Here is a 15731-nt window from a genome sequence, read left to right on the forward strand (position 1 = left end):
CACATTTCTAGCTTCTTTTATATCATTTATTTTCAATAAGCTCTGCTCAGGTTGTAATCCTCCTACTTGTCTTTTTCTGCATCACTGGGGGTGCTGAAAACATGCCACTGAGCCCATCATTTGTGCTTCCCCCTGTATGTGAAACAACAAGTGCATACAACTGGGCCCAGTTATTAAATGAGATGGAGTCATTATTATTTAATCTGGAAACTGATTTCCCCAATTCTAGCTCCCAAGTAACTTAAGATGCCAAGCTTGAGCCACCTTGAGTCTTGGCCTATGGGCCTTTTAAGATCATTAAAGAAATCTCCTGCTCTCAGAAGTAGCATGTACCCTCTTGCTCCATGAAAGTCCTGTTTATTTTACTCACTTTATACTATTTTAAGCTTTTTTATTTAACTTTCTTTACTTTTAGAAAAATAGTTGACCATGTCGATTGGATGACTTCACCAGAACAAGTAGCCGATTCAGTGAAACGTTTCAGGTATATCTTAAGACACAGTCACTTCTTTCAGGTAGTACAGAGTTTAGCATTGTTTTAACTAATTAACTTTCACTACTTTTGTTTCTTTCCTGGACATAAAGTTGGTTTTAGTTATCATTTCTGAGCAAAGACTTAGAAATTAGGATAAACGTTTTTCCTAGGGACCTGTTAATCTTTGTTTTTTAAAACCAGAATAGGGGCTGGGGAGGTGTCTCAGTGGTAGAGTGTTTGCCTTGCATGCATGAGGCCCTGGGTTCAATTCCTCAGCTCCACATGAGCAGAAAAAGCCAGAAATGGTGCTGTGGCTCAAGTGGTAGCTCACTAACCTTGAGCTGAAGAGCTGAGAGACAGTCCCCAGGCCCAGAGTTCAGGCCCCATGACCAACAACAACAACAAAAACAGAATAGGGTAAGTGTGAAAGATAAATGCTTAAGATAGGCTACATTTTATCAAAATGCTAAGTTAATTAAAATATTAACAAGAAATAGCATGGTCATAAATTAAGTGGCTAGTTTGAGGGATTTGTATTTCTCAGTCATATTTACTAATTTTGATTTTAAGTGGTGTTTTAGAACTTTATGTGTATATGTCACAATAGTATTATTAATAATTAAATACTTGAATTTTTGAAAATGATATACATTAAGTAGTATTGATACATTAATTCATATGGTCATGCTGCTAAAGTATTAAGACTGTCCTCTGTGCCCAGCACTCTGCGGAGAGATAAAATATGTTTCCTCCAAGGAAGCACAGACAATAGGGAGGGAAGTAAACTTTCTTTATAAAAGTGAAGATAAGCAGTAAGTGTAAACTCATGAGATCATGTATTAGAAGGTAGGGAAAGAAAGCAAAAAGCAAGCTGTTAGTATTGAACAATAGCTATGTATTTATATATACTTTCTGACTTTATCCTGTTTTATAAAGTAGTTGCTTTTTCCTCTTATTTCATAATGAGTAAGTTGAAGATTAAAAAGGAAAGTAGTTTTCCCATAATATCTCATGATGGAAAGAGAAGAGTTTTTTTTGTACTCTAAAGTGTAGTTTCTCCCTCTGTATCCATACTGTTTCTAAAAGTTCATCTTCATACTCCCACATATTTAGCATATGTAAATGATGTTCTCCAGTACTGGAGTTTCCATTCAGCGCTTTGTGATTCATAGGCAAGTGCTCTACCACTTGATCTTCAGACCTTTTGTTTTCATTTTTTCAGGTAGGTCAGACCATGATCCTTTTACCTATACTTTTCAGGTACTGGGATTACAGGAATATACCAGCACACCCTGCTTGTTATTTAAGTTAGAAGAAGTTGTAACCTTTTTCCTGGATTGTTATTGGACTTCCTATCTCTACCCCTGAAGTAGCTGGACTTACACATTAGCCAGTGCTTAACCACTAGCCAACACTCAGTTATGAATGATGTTCTTCCTTAGTAGTAGTTCCCAGCTTTAGTTATACATTTGAATCAGCTGGAGAACTGTAACAGTGCCTGGATTCCTTCTCTAGAGATACATGTCTTAGTCAGGTAGGAAGCCTGGGCAATTATGAGATATAAAAATTCCCAGTGTTTTTAGTGCAAGATTGAGATTGATTGCTTGGGAATCTCCCTTTCTCAGAACAGTTTTACCCAGATGGAAGCAAAGATGCTGTGCTCAGTTCTTGCCTTTCTGCTACACATAGGGGACAAGAATCAAGCATCCTGTGAAAGTAAAGGAGAATGGATTATATACATAAAGACCATTGTACTTAATTGATTTGTAAGAATTTGTCCTGTTGGCTTAGTTACAAGGGAAGTAGAATGGCACAACTAAGAGGTAGGGTCACAGAATGGGATGAAGTCAACAGCTGCCATTTTTTAGTTTTAATAGTTACAATATGTTAGTTCTTCTGTTATTTCATTTGTTGTCTTTATTAATGTTTGTACTCTATTGGACAGGTGTAATCTGTTATTTTTCCTGTATATATTCTTCTATATCTAAAATCAAATCATGTACTTAGTTGATGTTTATTGAATTATGCCTATGTAAAATTTTAGAAATACTTGTTTTTCTGTTTATATTTGTGTTTTCCATAGAAATTTGGAATAATTTTATCAACTTGTATCATTAGAAAGTGAAAATGCTTACGAAATTTATTCAATCTTCTTAAATAGAGATGCATTTTGGCCAAATGGCATTTTAGCAGAGACTGTTCCATGCAGAGATAAAGCTATTCGAATGAGAACAAGAATTGCAGGAAAAACTAAATTACTTGCCATCATGCCAGGTAAGTGGATATATTTGGTTAAAGCTCATTAATTTGTGGTTCTTTCTAATTCATGAAGATAACTACTATTTTCATGGCTGACTATATACTAGACATACTTTCTTAACTAATCTTTGTGACAGTCAAATTAAGTGAGTCACTGTTACCACAGTTTTGTGTATAAGGAAGCAGAAGCTGGAAGTAACCATCCCAAGATTGATAGCTGCTAAGGAACAGTATTTCTGCCTTTTGTTTGAGTGACTAGAAAGCTTATTCTTTTGACTACTTCCTTTTGTTGCTTTCACACATTTTGGGAATTAAGTTATTAAATAAAGAAAATAGGAGCTGGTGGCTCATGCCTATAATCCTACCTGCTTAGGAGGCTGAGATCTGAGGATTGTGATTCAAAGCTAGCTTTTATCTCCAGTTAGCTACCAAAAAAACAGGAAGTGGAATAGTAGCTCAAGGAGTAGTATTCTAGCCTTGAGCAAAAAAGCTCAAGGATAGCACCCAGGCTCTGAGTTCAAGCCCTAGTACCAGCACACACAAAAAGAAAATACAAAGTAGATATAAAATACCATTAAATATCAATATCTACTTACAGAACAAGAGTCCATTTACATTTGTAATGGTTATATTTCTGTTAATTAAGTTAGAGATCTGACAGATGATTGTACTGGTGGTATAAAGCAAGAAAAATAACATTGGAAAAAGAATTTAAATAGCCATATTATTTACTATTACAATAAATCAGATTATGCTATAAGAATTAAGTTAAGGGCTGGGAAGGTGGCTCAGTGGTAGAGCGCTTGCCTTGCATTCCTGAGGCCCTGGGTTCGATTCCTCAGCACCACATAAGCAAAAAGAAAAAAGCCGGAAGTGGCGCTGTGGCTCAAGTGGTAGAGCGCTACCCAGGCCCAGAGTTCAGGCCCCACGACCAGGCCCCCCCCAAAAAAAAGAATTAAGTTAAATAGCTGAACAAAATCTTACTTCACTTAGCAAATATTTATTGAAAATTTATCATATATCGGACACTTTTAGCATATTTCTTTGTCTTCTTGAAATTTATATTTGGTAAGGAAATACAAACAAAACAAATAAGTAAAGCATAGCCTATGTCAAATAGTGGTAAGTGCCAGGAAAGGAAGAGGCGCAGTGTCAGGTGAGTTGCAGTTGGAGAAAGCGTAGCCAGGGAGCACCTCACTAAGAAGATGACACTGTTGTGAACATGTGAAGGAAATAAGGGTACATATCGTACTATGATTTATATACTAATCTCTTCCCTGCTTTTTTTTTTGTAAATTTGCAAGTTTGCTTTAAATTATATTGTATACATATTTATATATAGACTTTTAGGAAGTTATATATTTCTAATGCATCAAAATGGCTCTTACTAGAGTGTTGATGATGAATATTTGTAGAATGATCATCTGTAGTGGTCCACCATCTCAGAACCTATACTAACTTGATGCTGTCTGTGGCCAACTTGTCTGTATCATAGTCATAGCATATTTACTACTTCATTCTTTTCTCTGTTCTCTATTACAGAAGTTCTAAAGTGTAGCCAAATTTTCCTACCTTTATGTTTAAATACATTGCTTTTGCATTTATTGCTCATTTGTCTGTTGATGACTAATCATCTCTTAGTACCAATCACTATAGTAGAAAACTCCACTACAGTTTTCATTTCCATGAAGGGAACCTTTCATCATATCTCACTATAAATGTTGTGATACCTCTGTGTGTATATGTGTGTGTGTATATATGTGTGTGCGTGTGTGTATGTATGTGTATGTGTGTGTGGTGGTAAATTGAAGAGTCTCACAGTCTTTCTTGACCCAAGGGACTTTAAACCAGTATCCTCAGATCCTGAGTAGCTAGAAGCAAGTTTACAGACATGAGCCACTGGCACCTGGCAAGTTCTTATACATTTGTGTGTGTGTGTGTGTGTTTATGTGTGTATGTATGTATAGATGTATGTATTTATGTACGTGCATGCTGGTCCTGAGGTTTGAACTCAGGGCCTGCCACTGTCCCTGAACTTTTGTGCTCAAGGCTAGCACTTTACCACTTTGAGACACAGCTGATTTCCAACTTTTTTGGTCAGGATTGTGACTGTAATTTGGAATCTCTGAGTCTGGATGTTAACTCTGCTGTATAACATCAATTTTCATTGCCTGTTCTATAAGTCTTTGGTATGTGCATGCATGCAATGTAGACAGGTATATATTTTAAGTGTCAGTTATAAAACAGTGGTAAAACTCATTAACTGGATGCCTGTTATTTATCAGTTACTCTTCTGTGTAGTTTCCTTTATCTGAGTGATGAATTATGTGTATTTTTCCCCTCCATTTAGATGAACTGAAGCACATTATTGGAGCTGAGACAACACGGAAAGGTATTCTTCGTGTTTTTGAAATGTTTCAGCACAACCAATTAAATAGGAGAATGGTGTATGTCTTCTTGGAAGGCTTTTTAGAAACCTTATTTCCACAGTACAAATTTCGTGAACTTTTCAACAAACTGCATTCACGATCAAAGCAGATGCAAAAATACAAACAGAAACTTCAAACTACTCAAGCGCCTTCTTTACAGAAAAGGTGACACTCCAATCTATGAAGTTGGTGTTCATTGTGTCAAGGATTTATGGTATGGACAGTCGATCTTCTGGGGGCCCAACTCATACTGTTGTGTTTGCACCAGTCTTTTAGTGTCTCCAAATAGATTATTAATACATCCATAAGCCTCTTGTTCATCTCCTTTTCATCTATAATTCAGCCACCACCAAGAGAAGTTTCTGTCTTAAATGATTTGGTGCATAATTTGCAACATTGAGAGGATATTGCCCCCATCTCATGCAAGAATGGAGTTGGTCTCTTCTGTTTCAAATTAATCAGCATTCTCAAGCAGTGACAAAGTGCCAGAATGTATATATGAGAGCCAAGGAAAGCACAAAATCATGGTCCAGATTGACTAATTTGTTTAATAGTTGGAGACTGTGCAGTGTACATTTTGGAAAGATGTTTTTCCTAATGAGTTTTTAGGTATACATCAGCATTTTGATATTGTGTGGATTAGCCAGGTGAATGGGACAACGGTTTCAGGTCTGGAAAAAATGAAAGAATGCCCCTAAAGTAAGAAATATTACAGTTTTGTGACATAACACTATAATATAAAACCAACCAAAATCAGAATTTGGTTAGATTTATTATTCATTGACATAAAGCAAATTTTTGATTGATTCTTATGTGCTGTAAGGGCTCCGTTTTGTTCTTATGGTTATTGTTTTATTTTAGCATTCTGTTTGCAAAAGGAAGCATGTGGTAACCCTCATTTATGGTTCAAAATTACTAGTTTTGTCTTTTAACAGATAACTGATTATACAGAAGCAGAATTTATTGGAAGAACTGCCAAGTGCATTCTGCCCTAAAAGAAAATAGAAATTGAAGGAACACATATCTCAACTGAAAGTTACCATATGATATTTTTAAGTTATATGATCTAGACATGCCTTAGGTAACTACAAAAATAGCAAATCAGAGGATTAATGAGCTTGTTAGTCATATGTAAACATACAGATTCCTAATTCTATTATGTGTACATATATAAAATCAATAATGAAAACAGAACTGTACTATTTTTAAAATATGCTTTTATTTATATTTCACATAATGTAAATTCTAAATAAAGCTAGTATGTAAAACCCCTTGGTGTATACATTTAAGTCCCTGAGATAATTTTCTACCAACAATGAACAAGATACCTTTTCCAGTTTTAAAGCCTCTCCATTTCCTAGTTTTCCCTTTATTTTTTTCATCTTGAAAGTCTTCATATCTCTTGTATGCAGGGCTTCTGCAGAGTTTAAAATATTTCCATTTACTAAGAGTTTGGATGTATCGGCTTTTTTGTTCTAAACTATTTAACACTAAAACCTTAAAATAGTGAAGCTATTTATCAGACCACTGAGCCAGTATCCTGGTGTTAAAAGAGCGTTGGGTGCTTAAGATAAAGGGACAGAGAATTGGTATCCCAGTTATTTGGGAGCTTTTAAGAGTAGAACAAGATAATAGTGTCTTGTTTTCACGTAGATGTTATTTACAAAGTGAAGCTTGTTAACAGATAAAGCCTTCCTTTAAACTTATAATAATTATATTTATTAATAATGCTGTGTGCATACTTACAGTATGCAGATATTCAGCATGTGTTGCATGTTGAGAATTACATAAGTAAAATTCCTTTCATTGCAACTTGCAAGTGAGTAAAGGTTCTAGAGGCTCTGGTGGAAGAAATGTGTCTTCTGCCCCAGTGTTATCCCCTGCCTCAGCTCCTCTCTGTGCTTTAAAAGTGGGATATGTGTAACATGTCTATATGAAGCATAAACATGGCCGTAAGTGCAATGGTTGTCAGATATACCCCTGCCCATTTCAAATATATTTTTGACATGAATAAATCTAAGAATATGTATAAAAAAGAATTCATGCAAGAGCCTAGAGTGTACATGTGAAAAAGCATTTCTGTATAATGTGAAAAAAAAAACAAAAACAAAAAAAATGGCTGTCAACCAGGGAAAGAAAAGTCATGAAAGGCTGCAAATTTTCCTCGAGCCCTGCAAGATAACTGCACTCATACCAAAAACTGTTTGAGTAAATGGGTTTTTAAAGTAATTTTTGTTTAAAAGAGTTTATATTTCAAAAGCAGAAGTGTCAAAATGGTAGTCTATATTATCAGTGGTGCACCTTCTCTATGCACATCTGTGTTTTACATCAGAGAGAGCCGTGGTCGTGCTCAAATAGTTACTTTTTGAATGACTTGGTTAAACTCTGTAAAATATTTAACCCATTAGTCAAGTACAGTGTACTATGGTTAATATGCATTTGTTGCATATGTAGATACATTCATGAAGAGGCTTTATGTCTTCTGATAGTTGATTTTTGAATGTGATTTCAGTCAGTGGTGCCTTTAGGCAAAAACCATCAAAATTAATCATTTTTTTCTTTGGGTTTTTTTTTTTTCAGGTAACGTACATACTACTAGAAACCATAGTTTGTTCACCTAAGAATTGATTGTATAATTTAAATATAGCACTTAGATGAACATTTCCTATCATTAGGGTGTTCCAAATAGTTGCTGAAAACAATTGTGCCATTGACCAATGGATGCACTCGGTTAGCCTTAATTTTTTTAAAGAAACAAAAATAAAAACATTTAAGACTTTGTTAAATATTTCAGTTTGCTCATTATAAGTAAGTTTGTGCTGCTGGTGTTGGGGCAAAAATAAAACAGAAAAACAGTTAAGTGCTACCAGGAGTGTACCAATTTTTCTAAAATAAGAACAAATAAAAATTTCACATTCTAAAATTTTAATTTTGTGCAATATTTTCTTTTAATGCATGTGTATTTCAGTAATTGTAAAATAAATGAATTTTTAATGTTTTAGAGATGTGGTTTAAAACTGTCTTCTTAACCCAACAACTTACATTCCGTTGTTTCTGTGTCCTCTTATTTAAGGACTTGTTTTAAAAGTCTTCTGCCCACTCCTTGTAAAGTTCTTTTATTAGTAGTAAGTTTTGCTTATGGGAGTATGGCTCCTGTATTACAAGGGAAAATTGATAATGAGCACATTTTAGGATTATAATTGTTAAAAAGATACCTTGTGCATATCATTGTACAGTAAGTGTCAACTGTGTGCCTAACTGTTCTATCAATGCTTTCCTTCTTTAACAAAGAAGATACAATCACAATGTCATTTATTTTTATTAACTACAAAGAAGGTTAAAATTTTTTATTTCGTTTGCGTTATGTTCTGTCCAATAGAAAATACTAATAAAGTATTAACAAACATCTTTGTTGAGTTTGTTTAGTAATATATTTTAGTTTTACTCTAAAAATTCTTGCTCAATCATCTTATTTTTAGACTCTGCATGTATTTGAGTTTTTTTTAGGAACTACGCAATTCAATTTCCAGAATAATAGATGTGCTACTCCGTGAGTATTCAAGCTCACTGAATTTAATTTTGCCTTTTTGGTGGCAAACCAAATACTACCACATTGGCAAACTTCACATTTCCCTTTCATAGAATTATAAAGTCATTTTCCCACTGATAGGTCTGTAATTAGGTAATCCATTAACAATTGTTACTTGGTGTCATTTTAAATTTGTATCTAGCTTATACTTTACACAGTTTCTGTTCTCAAAGGCAGTAGACTGCATGCAGCAATGTAGTAATGCCTGGTTGGTTGTAATATTTGTACTTCCTTGGAGCTGTGTCCACAGACTTCTCAGATACCAGAGGTGATAACTGCTGCCTTAACAGGAACACATGTAATATTTCTATAAAATAATACTGCAAAATATTAGTCCCTTTAAGATGTTCCTGGGTGAAAATCTTTACAGTTTTACATAGCCCAGGCAGAGCTGCCTATCCACTGTACTAGCCAGTATCCCTTCAGTATTTGAATGGAAGCTGGATGCCAGTGGCTCACACCTGTAATCCTAGCTATTCAGGAGGCTGAGATCTGAGGATCATGATTCAAAGCCAGCCCAGCCAGGAAAGTCCGTGAGATTCTCACCTCCAATTAACCACCTGAAAACTGAAAGTGATGCTGTGGCTCAAGTGGTAGAGTGTTCACCTTGAGCTGGAATGCTGAGGGACAGCCCCATGACTTGACTGTATATATGTATGAATGTTATCAATAGTTTTGTGAAATTCTCTGAGAAATCTGTTTAACTTTGCTTGCTTGATTCCCCAAACTTGACCACAAAACATTTTGATACAAATGGCTTAAAAGTTACAATCTCACTGGAGCCAGTGGCTCAAGCCTACTAGCTATTCAGGAGGCTGAGATCTGAGGATTGCAATTCAAAGCCAGCCTGCGCAGAAAAATCTGTGAGACTGTGGCTCACATGATAGAATGCTAGCCTTAAGCAAAAAAGCTCAAGGATAGTGCCTTAGCCCTGAGTACAAGCCCTAGAACTCATGTACTTACACACACACACAGAACACACGTTAGGAAGTATAAACTGGATTTGAAAATCAGTGTATTAATGTCACAAGCTCTTTTATTTTTTAAACTAATTCATGAAGCCATTGTTGTTTGGGAAAAAAATATTAGGGAAAGTTAACAGCTGTTTATATACTAGATATACCAGAACTTAGAGATGATAGAATTCATCTCATGAGAAATAGGAAAGGTACTTGCCAGAGATTTTGTTGATGTGATAAAGAAGAAGCCATATGACTAGAGAATTCATGGGGAAGAAGTAATGCAGTTCAATTTATAGGATGTTTGTGACACATTAACTCATCCATATGTATACACACATACACATGTGTGTGTGTGTGTGTGTGTGTGTGTATGTGAGATTTAGGAAATCAACTGAGAATGAAAAATATATTCTGTTTTTATGCAGTGTATGAAAAGTATGTTAAATGTAATGTTCTTAGATGTAAATCATCTTTTACATATCACAAATGAAACAATAATATTATGTGTGGGAAATACTCCTAGGCTTCCCCAACTGCTTCACTACAAAGGCTCATGAGATAGCATGTTGTCATATTCATGGTTGAGATTTATTGCAACAGAAGAATAAAATCAGAGGAAAAGTACGTTTGACCAAGTACAGGGAAAACCAGGCTCAAGTTTCCAGCTGTACTGTCCCAGTGAAGTCACACAAAATGCACTTAATTCCCCCAAAAAGACACTGTATAAGAAATGTTCACAAAAAGGGAAACTTATTTGAAATTATGGTTTTTATTTGGAGGTAGATCATGTAGGCAGTCAAAAACTCCAGACTCAGAAAGAAAGCCTGTCTTCAGCATGAGCCAAATGTGTTTTTTATTGTTTTTGCCAATCCTGGGGCTTGAACTCAGGTCCTGGGTACTGTCACTGAGCTGCTTTTGCTCAAGGCTAGCACTCTACCACTTGAACCACAGTGCTGCTTCCAGCTTTTTCTGTTTATGTGGTACTGAGGAATCGAATCCAGGATTTGATGCATGGTAGGCAAGCACTACCACTAAGACACATTCCCAGTCTGAGCCAGATGGTTTATACTCACAATTTAGGATAAGTTTAGACCTAGTGAGAGCTACATTATTTTGTCAATTTTGGAGGTTGGTAGGAATGCTTGTGAATGAGGGATTAAGGTCAGCTTTGTCAAGTGTTATTTCAGGTGAGCTCTTTTCACTCCCAAAAAATGGCTGTTGGGAAGAGAAGGAAGAAGAGGTGTATTGAAGGTAAGATTTTATTTTGTTATTCCCCCCCCCCTTTTCTTTTTTGCTCAAGGCTTGACCTTTACCATTGGGACTACTCCACTTCTGACTTTTTGGTGATTAGTTGTAGGTAATAGTCTCATAGATTTTTCTGATCCAGATGGCTTGGAACAATAATTCACAGATCTCAGCATCCTGAATAGCAAGGATTACAGGCATGAGCCACTGGTAATCAGCTTGCTAAGACACATCTACAAGTAGAAAAACAGAAAATTTAGGTGCAAAAGAAAAAATGTTCAGTTGATAGGAGTCACTTGTCCAAATTTTCAGAACTTAGAGTTCTCACACTCAGATTCCACAGATTTCTGAAACTTTGAAAAGGTTTGTCACCTGGCACTGTTGGCATTTGGGGCTGCATGGTTCTTTGTTGTAAACTGTCTTTGTGTACTGTAGAAAATGTATTGGTATCCCTGGATTCAGCCCATTGATGACCCTCCTCTTCTCCATCACATTGTTACAACAGAAAATATAGGCACTGCCAGATGATGTCTGGGGAAAAAATGGCCACCACTTGTGAAGCACTAACCCAAACTCTCAGTCACAAAACACTAGAAAAAGTAGGGACTAAAGATTTCAATTCTGGATATATAAATACTCCCACCCCCACCCCCACCCTTGAGCAACACTTAAACAGATGACTTTCCTTATACATAAAATGTCAATGACATACCTGACTGCTGCCTTGAACTTTATGGACCACAGCAATGTACTTTGTGTTTTTCTTTTCCTTCATTTAAGGAAACATTTCCCCGGGGTGATGGAGTGTGTCTGTATCCTTAATTAAGAAAGGGTTTTTAAGGTGCTCAAAGATGTGAGATCAGTGATTTTCTAAGAAAGTTGTTACTTTTTTTGCTAACCAGGTTATTAACAAGAATTTTCACACTATTTACTAACATTTATACATGGCAAAGTTACTTTGAAATAACTTGTATTGTGAATCAGTTTGTCTAGCACCTGAAAATTCCCCTCTCTTATTTATAAGCAGCCATTCTTAAAATATTTTTTCACTGATTTTTCTTTAACAGGTGGAAAAGACCATGTGACGACAGGTATTGTACCTCTGAAATGCTACTTCTTGGCCCCAGAGACACCTGGCTTTCAGGGAGAAGCCTCATTCAGCAGTTAGAATTTGAGGCCTTTGCAAGTCCTGTTTTTTAACTACCTTCCTTCAGTGACTACCATACACATCATGAGTCTTCTGGTTCGGGTTTTGATAAGTGCACAACTGCCTTATTTCTTAATTTGTAAACAGTGTTGGGAAGCTGATTTTTGTGTTTTGAGGTCTCTAAACATCTATTCATATTTCAGTCAGTCCTAGTAATGAAGCTCACCTCTAGAATTAGGAAATTATATTGTAGCCTGTACTCATTTATTCTACAAATTGTAGAATCTTCTACTTTCATTTTATATAGTGCTATGAGGTAAAAAATAAATAAAAAGCAGTCAAGAAAGAAGATTCTGTGCTTACTAAAAAGAAAGCAGCTCCTTGGGAATTTTTGATAATCTACAACGGATGGGTAAGTTTTGTTCTTTATTTTTGATTCATAGGTGAAGTTGTAGAAACAATGTATATGTGTGTGAGTGTGTAAATGAAACAAAACCTCTGCCCTTGCAAAAGGAAAATAGCCTTTTAAAATATTTGTAGTTGTAATTTTATATTGTAGGTGACATTTACCTGTTACTGTCTTTCAGCCTCTTGGAAACTAGGTATAAGAACCGGTCATTTATATGAACTACCAGAAATAATTAATTCAAAAAACACATTATCAAATAGGAGAGAAAGCAAGCAGAGATTTGTAGAGAGTTTGAAATTAGCTTAACATGGTTTAAAGACTTATTGAGGACTACAAATTGCTAGGTTTATCAGAATTTGTGTGGGACTGAATGAATGTGGACTGGAGATGATTATTCCTAATATATCTGGGACTTTATGACTTCCTAAATCTTAGTCTTTTTTCTTTCTACTTTGTTCTAAAAGAAAACTTACCAAAAAAAAAACAGATAAAGGTGTTTTGGGTTTTTTTTTTTTTGGTGAAAATACCATAGAGAAGGGTTACAATTACATGGGCAAGATAATGGGTACATTTTTTTTTTATTGTGAAAATACTGTACAGAGGGGTTGCAATTACATGGGCAAGATAATGAGTACATTTCTTATCAAGCATTAAGGCCTCCTCCTTTGTTTCCCCTTCCCATCCCCTCCTCCCCCTCCCACCAAAGTTGTAAAGTTCGTTTTCGACATAACGACTTGTACATCTCATTGTTGCAATGGGTCCACTTGTATCCCTATTTAAACGATTTGTTTTTTCCCTTCCCCTCCACAAATTATAACAACATCAAATACAGTGAAAGCAGGGGTTATACCGTGGGGGGGAGGGGACATACAAAGCAACAAAAAAATCATCTTATAAATACGTTAGAAACAATCACATGAAAGAAAAAAGCATTTGAATACATATCTTAGGGTTCATTTCCCTAACATCAACTTATGTGACCTTTTCTGCTTGACTCAGATACATATACTAGTCATTGCAAATAAGGGAAACCATGGGACCTATGTTTCTTTGGGCCTGGCTTACTTCACTTATAATTTTTTCCAAGTCTTTCCATTTCCTAACAAATGGGGCAATGTCATTCTTTCTGATGGAGGCATAGAATTCCATTGTGTATATATACCACATTTTCTTGATCCATTCGTTTCTTATCAAGCATTGTTGCCTACTCCTTTGTTTTCTCTTCCCATCCCTTCCCATCTCCCACCCCTCCCACCCCCTGCCAAAGTTGTAAAGTTCATTTTTCAACATAATGACTTGTACATCTCATTGTTGCAATGGGTCCACCTGTATCCCTATTTAAACGATTTGTTTTTGCCCTTCCCCTCCACAGATTATACCAACATCAATACAGTGAAAGCAGGAGTTATACTGTGGGGGAGGGACATACAAAGCAACAAAGAAATCATCTTATAAATATGTTAGGAAATGGAAAGACTTGGAAAAAATTATATTAAGTGAAGTAAGCCAGGCCCAAAGAAACATAGGTCCCATGATTTCCCTTATTTGCAATAACTAGTATATGTCTGAGACAAGCAGAAAAGGTCAGATAAGTTGATGTTAGATGAAATGAACCCCAAGATAAATATTCAGATGTTTTTTCTTTCATGCGAGTGTTTGTTTTTTTTTAAGGTTAGTGTTTAAACACCAAAGTAGGGAGAAGTCCTTCGTTAACCTGCTCTGACATTCCCTAAATGACTCAAAAATTAGGTAAAATTCTTGTATGAGCCTGAAATATTTTCTAAATGTCCTTGTTAATAGGCTTAAGTGCCTGTGCTTATCTCAGAGTCGAATAATGTTAGATTTTAGAGCTTGTAAATTTAGTGGAGTCATTTTTGGCTGACTTCAACAGACTAAGTAGAATATATAAGTTTAAGAGAACCAAATAGTTTCAGAAAGTATAAAGGGAAAAAGAAATCTGTTGAATTAGTTTGCTGAAGTATTCAAGGAAAACTCAATACATCTGTTAAAGAAGGTGTAGAAAAAAAGTGATAGTTTAAAATAATGTCCTTAGTTGCTAGGTTTCAGAAATAAGTTTATACATACAAAAAGAATGCCAAATAAAATATGAACTTTTTGTGTTTTAATGTGTATATAGAAACAGTTTAACTACTATTACTAAGCAAACTGAATACTTGAATAAGTTAGGTAAGTGTAATAATTTTGATTTAAAACAATGATACATCTTTGCCCTGATGTGAAAAGCAATCAAGTTTCTAATGTATGTAAAATGTGCTTATGGATGTTTTCTTATGGAAAGCTTAATTTGAACACCATGAATTCTTTACACTGGTTAAATCAAGTGAGTAGGTCACTTTTGTCTATAGAAAATATTTAAGATTGTGAAATTGTACAAGAAAATTATTCAACTAAGCTAGTTATTTAGGTTTTTGTTTATTTTTTTAGCCACATGAAACACTTTAGATTGCCTAGAAACATCTTTGGTGATCATAACCAGAAAAGTTGCTGTTTGCACTTTTTTTTTAAGGGAATTCTCTTCTTGGCTTATGCTAAGCAAATACAGGCATATGAATACATTCAGTTTTGAGTTCCATTTGGTTACTGATGGAAAGTAACTAGGTAGGCAGGTTCTAAAAGTGTTTTCTTCTGGGAAGGACTGTAAAAGAAATCTCTTTGATCTTTGGTGTTAAGATGCCTTTCCATTTCCTCAGCATGTGGCAAAGCACAGGCCCATTTTACTAGCTTTCCAAGCTCTACATTTCCTCTTCTCAAAAGTTGCTAGGAACTTTACATTATAAGTGATGGAACTACAGCCCAGAGTAGAGTGACCAATGCTAGAAAGATGTTGCTAGAAAATATAAGTAAATGTATCACAGGAGCAGTGTTTCCAAAAATAAGATTTTTCCATAAATCCTTCTAGGATTTGTAAAATGAGTAAATGTTTATAAAGGTTTGCTTCTAAGGCAGCTGCTGTTTTCAGCATGTGAGGAATAATAGTGATCTAAATAGCCCTTTAATGAGGGCTCGCCTGTTATAGGAGAGCAAGGCAATAAACCAGTGGACTAATAAGGACATAATTGCTCGTGTAATAATGAGAAATCACTGTAGCCAACAATGTCTTTGAGGGGCTTTTTGATGCCTGCTTCACCACTTCTTTGATAGCTTCACATTTGGTAGTTTCACTAGATCACCAGCAATACCTCTTGCATCATTAAC

At 35.4% G+C, this 15731-nt stretch overlaps 2 protein-coding genes across 2 annotated transcripts in view; both read left to right on the plus strand.

Annotated features, from left to right (window-relative positions):
- Snx13 (sorting nexin 13) overlaps positions 1-8569 on the plus strand; it is a 124309-nt gene extending 115740 nt beyond the window's left edge. Inside the window, exons 22-24 of the mRNA XM_013023987.1 lie at positions 416-484; positions 2637-2749; positions 5085-8569. Of these exons, the coding sequence (XP_012879441.1) occupies positions 416-484; positions 2637-2749; positions 5085-5332 (430 nt within the window). The 3' untranslated portion in view covers positions 5333-8569. The remainder of the gene's footprint in view (positions 1-415; positions 485-2636; positions 2750-5084) is intronic.
- Positions 8570-10925: 2356 nt separating this feature from the next.
- The window catches only part of LOC105991358 (serine/threonine-protein kinase MARK2-like), a 122214-nt gene continuing 117408 nt past the window's right edge, over positions 10926-15731 (plus strand). Inside the window, exons 1-2 of the mRNA XM_013023988.1 lie at positions 10926-10965; positions 12027-12050. Of these exons, the coding sequence (XP_012879442.1) occupies positions 10926-10965; positions 12027-12050 (64 nt within the window). The remainder of the gene's footprint in view (positions 10966-12026; positions 12051-15731) is intronic.

This window comes from Dipodomys ordii, unplaced genomic scaffold (genome assembly GCF_000151885.1).
Source record: "Dipodomys ordii isolate 6190 unplaced genomic scaffold, Dord_2.0 Scaffold72, whole genome shotgun sequence".
Lineage (NCBI taxonomy): Eukaryota > Metazoa > Chordata > Mammalia > Rodentia > Heteromyidae > Dipodomys > Dipodomys ordii.